At 52.1% G+C, this 8,066-nt stretch overlaps 1 protein-coding gene across 1 annotated transcript; it reads right to left on the reverse strand.

Moving 5' to 3' along the window:
* Nucleotides 1-1,890: 1,890 nt before the first annotated feature.
* LOC308597566 (uncharacterized protein) lies at nt 1,891-6,810 on the reverse strand. The gene is made up of 2 exons (XM_081213406.1): nt 6,202-6,810; nt 1,891-2,817 (listed from the first exon to the last, which is right to left on the reverse strand). The coding sequence occupies exons 1-2, from the start codon at nt 6,743-6,745 to the stop codon at nt 2,243-2,245; spliced, it is 1,119 nt and encodes a 372-aa protein (XP_081069532.1). The 5' UTR covers nt 6,746-6,810; the 3' UTR covers nt 1,891-2,242.
* Nucleotides 6,811-8,066: the final 1,256 nt, after the last annotated feature.

Below are 8,066 nucleotides of genomic sequence, written 5' to 3' on the forward strand. Positions count from 1 at the left end.
CAGTTTTTAAAACAGGGAAGTGGTGGTATGGAAATGTTTTTTTCTTTTTTAATTCAATATAGGAGAATGCTGTGGGAAACGGAAAGGGGAAAAATCTTAAGAAACTATAAATTATGCAAATGATGCTAAATAATATAAATACCCAGATATTTCTTCCCCAATAGTGTATCTTTTGAGCAGCACTTGACACTCTAAAAAACCAGCCAGAATTAAGGGACTATATAACTTTCATGAGCGCAGATCCAATGTGGATCCAGACCACACACATCCATAGTTATAACCAGCCCAGTAGTCTAGATGCTGAGCCTGTTCAGATATAGAACACATTAAGGACTAGAAAAAAGCATCATTCTTTATGCTGCTGCAGTCCTGACTCTTCCAGTCATCCACTGCCAGCTGCAGGAAGGAGAGCGTACAAATATTTGAATTTGCTGACAATTTTGCCCTCTCTGCAAAAACAAAACAGAACAGAACAAACACTACCTTAAAGATCTATTCAGCAGGTGTGAGGCTCCCAGCACTCAAATGATGCTACAATTGCTGGCATCAAGCTATGATCTGACACCAGTTACTCTCCAGGCTCAGCAACAGCCACTTTTTGAGCTGCACTGCTGAAATAGGGATGAGGTGGCACTATTTCAGCAAGTAGTGCCAATTTGCCATGTCAGGAGGCAGAGCAGGCTAGCCAACCTCTAATGCAGCAATATGTATATTATTGACACTGCAGCCGTTAAACTGGACCCAGCACAAACCGAGCCAGAGCTGAATCCTTGAACAGATGGTCACTGCCAGAACGTTCGAAGTAGCCACACTTAAGAAGAGTTGTTATTTGTTTACAACCCAACTTTATTCCGTTGTGGAACTGGTGTACATGAAGTTCCCAGGCAGTCTGCCATGTTGACACCAACCAGACCCACACCTGTTTCGCTTCAGCAAGGCTGCTGCATCACATGCCTTCAGACCACACCCTGGAATATCCCACTGAGCTTGCGTGTTGAGTCCCACAAGCCACCCCCCAACAAACTCACACCTCACACATCAATTTTTGTTTAGGTTTTTGGCATAATTTTGGCCACAACTTTATTCAAATACACAAAACGTGAGTGGTTGCTTAGGCACTGGTTATGACTATCTGTCCTTGCCCTCAGGGACAGTGCTGGCCTTCCGTACACCGACGGAAGCCAGCGTGGGAAACAAGTATTGGGTGAGAATGAAGCTGGGAAATCAGACTAACATCTCTCACCCTCATGTTCCGGTGGGGTCTTGACCGGCCCAAGTCCGACTCCGGGGACAAGGACGAAGAATGTCAAGCCCCTGGATTTCCTTTAACGGAATTCCCATTCGCATCTTTTGGAGGGGTAGGCACTTACCCCTCCAAGCACCATTTAACCAATGCCTAACCGCCAACCTTACAAGTTGTGACGATTTGCTACGTAGTAGGCAAAAACCAAGTGGCACCAGCCAATCAGCCAAATGGCAAAATTCCTACTAGGCCCACGCACCAAGGCGAACGACCCCATGACAGGCAATAGCAAGGTCAAGCGAACAAAACAAAAAACCACCCTATAAAAGGGCGGGAGGGCGGGTGATCCAGTTCGAAACGGCCAAGAGGGCGTTCTCTCTTCTGGCCCCTGTATATATAGCCTCTAACCCCTCCTCCAATTGCCAAATTAGTCTTCCCCCAGCAACCCATTTAACCCTTAAAATGCTTGGGTTGCTAACAATTTGCCAAGTCATTGTAGGGTGGCCTGTTTCCCCAACCGCAACACGTGCTCTCTGTTTAGGGAGAACACGCTTTGCGTGTTGAGTCCCACAAGCCACCCCCCAACAAACTCACACCTCACACATCAATTTTTGTTTAGGTTTTTGGCATAATTTTGGCCACAACTTTATTCAAATACACAAAACGTGAGTGGTTGCTTAGGCACTGGTTATGACTATCTGTCCTTGCCCTCAGGGACAGTGCTGGCCTTCCGTACACCGACGGAAGCCAGCGTGGGAAACAAGTATTGGGTGAGAATGAAGCTGGGAAATCAGACTAACATCTCTCACCCTCATGTTCCGGTGGGGTCTTGACCGGCCCAAGTCCGACTCCGGGGACAAGGACGAAGAATGTCAAGCCCCTGGATTTCCTTTAACGGAATTCCCATTCGCATCTTTTGGAGGGGTAGGCACTTACCCCTCCAAGCACCATTTAACCAATGCCTAACCGCCATGGAGCCCTCAGCTCCCCGCCAACCACTCACAGCCCCAGCCAAGACCTCAGCTTGGCCACCACCGCCCTTATCCAAGCCTCATTCCCAGAAGCCGACAAGTGCACTCCATCAGCTCTAAAAAGGGCTGCCGCTTGAAAGGTGATGTCGGGATGAAAAATCACCTCTCCACCCAATTCCACAATCCTCTTGGAAACCGCAGCATTGATGCGCTTCCTGACACTTTCGATGGCTGCTGGGGAACGACTGCCCGTCCAAGCACGTCGTTGCAAAAGCTTGGACCAAAATAGTTTTGCTGTGGGCACCATTGCCCGCAGCGTCTCTAAGTCACTCAAGATTGCAGCACGTAATGAGAAACAGTCCGTTGAAACCAGGTCGTTCTCCCCCAGCTGCACCACGATAGCAGCTGGCGGCCCTTCCAATAGCAGCTGGCTCCGAATCCGTGGCAAAAACTCTGCCCAGCGCATTCCCCTTCTGGATAGCCAGGACAACCTTACGTGCGAAGGAAGACCAAGACCTGGACCCATCCCGGACTGCCGTGCTGCAACACCAGCCCAATGGATGATGCTGTGCCCCACCATCCATATGCGCACAGCATCTAAACCTGGGACAAAATGAACAAAAGAAAACAACATCAGACACCACCATTAACGCACATATCCCTTAAATGCATTCGATTTCCAACGACCCAAATCCTTTATTCTGGCAGCTGACAAGCCCCAGTGAGCAGCCGTCGTGGCAGCCCCTATTCTAAAGGAATGGGGAGCAAAATCGCTAGCCGTGCCCCCACAGGCCACAATTGCCTTACGCAATACTCTCGCAAATTGGTGTCTAGATAAGGGCAACCCATTCTCATGTTGAAACAGCGGACCGTCCCTTTGCATTCTCAACTCCAGGTATTTGCTGACATCCTTAACTGGGCAAGGGCCCACCTCCCCCGTGGCAGGGAGTCGAATCAAGGCACCCCTGCCCCCCTGATCCGTCTTTGAGTGTCTAATGGTGATTCTCAATTCAGCAGGGGACAGCTGAATGTCCTGGAGCAGAAGGCCCCTAGAACGACCATCCCTGTGGTCTTCTACTACTAACTCACCCACCCTCAATGCGCCAAAGAATGCGACGGAAAAGGCAGCCGAGAACAGGCGAGCCTCGTACCCAGACCAACAAACCGCCCTGAGCTTTTTGCGCAACCTGCTCAGCAAATCAAAGGAGATGGGGTGCCGGTTTGCCGGCCTGGAGGGGCAAATTCTACCCCAACCCTCAAGCGCCCTCCGGACAACAAACTTTGCGCAAGGGTCTGTATCAAAATATGTTTTACAGAAAAAGGCTATAGCAGCCGCTTGCATCCTAAGAGTTCTGGCAGCACGTCCCAATTGAAACAAGTGCGCCAAATACTTCAACACCTGCGAAGAGGTGGGAGGGACCCCAGACGCCACACTGTCTGATAAGCCGACAAATGCCAGGAAATCAGCCCAGGCTTTTTTATAAGATCTCAGGGTAGAAGGGGAAACCGATGCCGCTACTCCCTGCAAAACTAATTGCTGCCAAGGTTCCAGAGATGATCCGGGAAATATTCCGGACGTATCCGCGCCTCTGGAACCAGGAACCTGAACCGCTCCATCTGAAAACGGGACAGAGCATCAGCAATATCGTTAGACACCCCTGGGATAAAGCGTGCTGAGAAAACAATATTATAGCGTAAACAATGCAACACGAAGTCCCGCAACAGGGCCGAGACCCTGGGGGAGCGTGAAGACAATTTGGCTAGGACATTCACCACCGCTTGGTTATCAGTCCAGAAGCAGACACGACGATTCCTGAACTCCTCGACCCACAAATGCACTGCCACTGCAATTGGAAAAAACTCGAGAAAAGTTAAGTCACGCGTGATCTCGCTTCCCTGCCACCCAGATGGCCAACGTTGAGCACACCAGCGACCTCTCCAGAAAAGGCCGAATCCCAAGGAACCAGCGGCATCTGATTGCACCTGGAAATCATTATGCAAGTTCAAAGTGTCTTGCCATAATGACACTCCATTGAATTCCTCCAGGAATTCCAACCAGATGCGAAGATCGGACTTCACCTCCCGGGAAAGGCGAACCCGATGATGCGGAAACCTTAGCCCAGCAGTGAGACGTGCAAGGCGTGAACAGAAGGGGCGCCCAGGAGCCACCACCCTGCAAGCGAAATTCAAGTGTCCCAAAAGCGACTGGAGTTGCCTGAGGGACACTTTTTTCAATGGAAGCAGTTCCTCTATCACTTTTCTCAAAGCTTCCAGCTTGTCCGCAGGGAGGCTAGAAGTTTGTTCGACCGTATCCAAAAGGATACCCAGATAAGTGAGCTGGGTCGAAGGACCCTCAGTCTTGTCAGCGGCAAGCGGGACCCCCAATTCTTGCGTGAGGTCGGCAAAGGCTTGCAACAGCACCAAGCAATCGCCGGTGTTGTTCGCAGAAGCCAATAAAAAATCATCCAGATAATGAGTGACTCCGCCCAGTCCAGTTTTAAACTTCAAGGCCCACTCCAAAAAGGTACTAAAAGTTTCAAAAGCGGCACACGCTATTGAACAGCCCATAGGCATAGCCTTGTCAAAGTAATACTTGCCCTCAAACTGGAAACCTAGCAGCCAAAAATCATCTGGGTGAATTGGCAAAAGGCGAAATGCCGATTCAATATCACATTTTGCCAATAAGGCCCCACGACCGAACTTCCGAATCATCTTGATCGCTTGATCAAGAGACGCGTACTTCACGGAGCAGAGCTCCGCTGGAATAACGTCATTAACTGACGTACCCACAGGGTGTGATAGGTTGTGAATCAAACGAAATTCACCCGGGGCCTTTTTTGGCACAATACCCAACAGGGATACATGCAAATCGTGAATGGGTGGTGCGTCAAAGGGACCAGCCATGCGATGCATAGCCACTTCCTTTGCTATTTTCTTGCGGGCGACCATAGGTAGCTCACGAATTGATTTTTGGTTAGCAGGATTCCGTGCCACGGGAGACATGGCTACCGGAATCCTAAAGCCAACCGAGAAACCATTGTTCAAATAGGCCGCAGCCTCCCTGTTGGGGTAAGACTGGAGCCAGAATTGAAGAGCCTGCAAGCGAATAGGGGTGTGGGCTAAAGACGTCAATACCTTACTTTCCAGGTGCTGGAGCTGCAGTGGAGGGGGTTGGTTTAGGGGATTGCTGAGCACCCCCTCTGCCTCCACGAAAGGGCCGCCGTCCACTAAAGCAAGCAGACGCTGCGTGCGCGCCACCGCATTTCTCGCAACTGTGGGCGTACTTACACCCCTGGCGCTGACATGACCCCTTATTAAAATCCCAGCACAGCATACGGCGGCTAGTTCTAAAAGCCGCCGGCTTGGGCTTCTGCTGTTCCGGCACTCTTTTGTCAATGAGAGGGGCCACATGGGTGGTCCACACATCGAGATCCTTACGATCCCAGCGAGCCGACGGGATCTTGGCCGCCCTACGCCTAAAGTTCTCATCGTATTTTATCGCCGCTTTTTCACCAGCTTTGGTGAAGGCGGATCGAACGATGGATAAATAAACAAACAAATGGAGAGATCTCCTAGGGTAAGCTGCCACCACTACGCCGGCGAAGACTTGGAAACAATCAAGCCAGTGCTCGAAAGTTCTTTCAATCGTGGGGTTGCCAGGGCGCTTTTTGGAGAAATTCACTTTCTCCTGGTCCTCAGAGGGTGGGGCCAGTTTAAACATATCTACATAACGGCCGTTGAGTATCCTAGACCGCAGCTTCGTCGCCAGGTGCGAACCTGGAATGATGTCTCTGGCCGAGTTGGTAGAGACCTTAACGTCTGGTACCAGCACGCCATCCCGACACTCTTGTACTGCTCCATATTTCGCCCGGTGAGCATTGGCCCTCCTTTCCCAAGCCCACCTTGGAAGCCCCGAAGCCGCCTCGCCAAAACCCCAATAAAGTTCCATTGAGCTACCCGCCTCATCGTCAGAACTAGAAGACGTACCAGTATAAGAAGAAGAAGAGTCCTCCCTTCTGCGTTTGGCATGCTTCCGGGAAGATCTTCTGTGTCGACGCTTTCCACCCAAGGATCTCCTGGCAGGGACTGGGAGACTGTCCTCCATGGAGGATCCTGAGTCAAGGTCCTGCTGTGAAGGACCTGGAGCCACAGAAGAAGATACAACATGTGAGGTACCTGAACCCGAAGCCATCCCCACTAAAGGCTGGACAGCCCTGCTCCGACGGGAAGCAGGCGCCGAGGGGGTCTTTCCTCGAGACACCCTCCTGGAAGACAGCCTTGACCTACGCGAACGGACGCGAGTAGCAGGTAAGTAGGAGGGTTGGGTAAACTGGGAATCCCCTCGTGCATTACTAGTTGACGGCCCTTCCCCCTCATGCTCGCTAGACATTGAAGAAGCTGGAGATGATGGCACCAACGGCTGAGGTGGCCTTGCAGATGTAGAGGGCCGAGTGGAACAACGTTGGAGGACACCATCCATTTCAACCGCAAAACGAGACATGGCCGCTGGATCATCAGCTATGCTTGCCATAAATGACTGAACCCGACCAATTGATTGACTCGGAGCAGGTGAGCGCAGTGCTTGGGAAGGACCCCTGATAGGCCGCTTCGCAGTAGTAGACTGGCTAGTTCGGGCCGAAGCTTTTTTCGGTGCCATGCCTGCTAGTTTAAAACAAGGAACGACAAGGAAAGCCCTGATTAATAACCCAAGCAAAGCAAACCTTGTTAAAGAATTGACCAAGACCGGCCCAAAGGCCTTTAACACTAGCGCCTAACTGGTAAGGAAAGGAAATTAATTATTACTGAAATTAAATTCAAGGAAGGCCAATCTATCTCAATATTAACTATTTTAATTTCTTATTATTTATTTATTTATTTATTATCAATTATTAATTAACAATAATTATTAATTAATTTATTAATTCCCAGATCAGTGCGCCCCCTAATGCCGCCCTGCAGGGCAGTAACTGTTCCGAACACAAAAGGAATTAAGCGCAATACCAGGCCAAGTCACCAGGTGGACCTGTACCCAGTTATCTACAGCAAGCTGCTGTACCTAGGTCACCCAGAAGGAGGCACTGTTCGCCTAAATCAAGTATATAGAGCTGCAGTGGTGCCCTGAGCCACTAGGGGAGCTCGCGAGCAGACAGCCTGCAATAGCTCTTAACGGCCACTAGAGGGCCAGCAAGCAGTCAGGAGGCCGACGCTGGCAAACAAGATGGAGGACCTCGCTGAGGCCGGAGGTCCTCCCAGAAAGAAAAATGCAGGCCGGGGCTAGGCCTCGGCCTGCGCGCGCCTCAAAAGCGCCGGCGCGGTTAGCGGGCAGCACCGCCGCGCCGCCCACGCTCTTCGGGCCGGGTGGAAGCAGGCCGCTCGCCCCGCCGCGCCAATCGCCCGATCTTTCTTTTTTCCCCCCACAGGGGCCCGAGACAGAAGCCCGGCAGCCGCGCCAGCGGAGCCGGGGCCGGGATCGCCCCACCACCACCCGACCGGGTAAGTCGAAGGGTGGATGGGGGTCGGGAGGGGGAGACGACCCGGCAGTGCCCCGCGGCCGCGAGGCCGAGATCCCTGCCTACGGGGGGGAGGTGCGGCGCAACCGCGGCCTAGCGGGAAGCAGCCGCGAGGCCCTCCTCGCTCCCCGGGAACGCGAGGGCCGAGGCAGTAAGAAAAAGGGCCGGGCCTTATGTCGGCACAGGCCCAAACAACTTCAAGAAAAAAGGGGGGGTGGATGGGAGGGGGAGGGAGACGGCCGCGATCCGCCGCCGCAGCGCTAGCAACCCAGGGGGGTGTTCCGACGGCCCCAAAAGCGGCCGCAAACCTGCCTTCCCCAAGGCCTCCCCCAGGCCGGGGGG

The sequence above is a fragment of the Podarcis bocagei genome, assembly GCF_964188305.1.
Source record: "Podarcis bocagei genome assembly, chromosome: 11".
Taxonomy (NCBI): domain Eukaryota; kingdom Metazoa; phylum Chordata; class Lepidosauria; order Squamata; family Lacertidae; genus Podarcis; species Podarcis bocagei.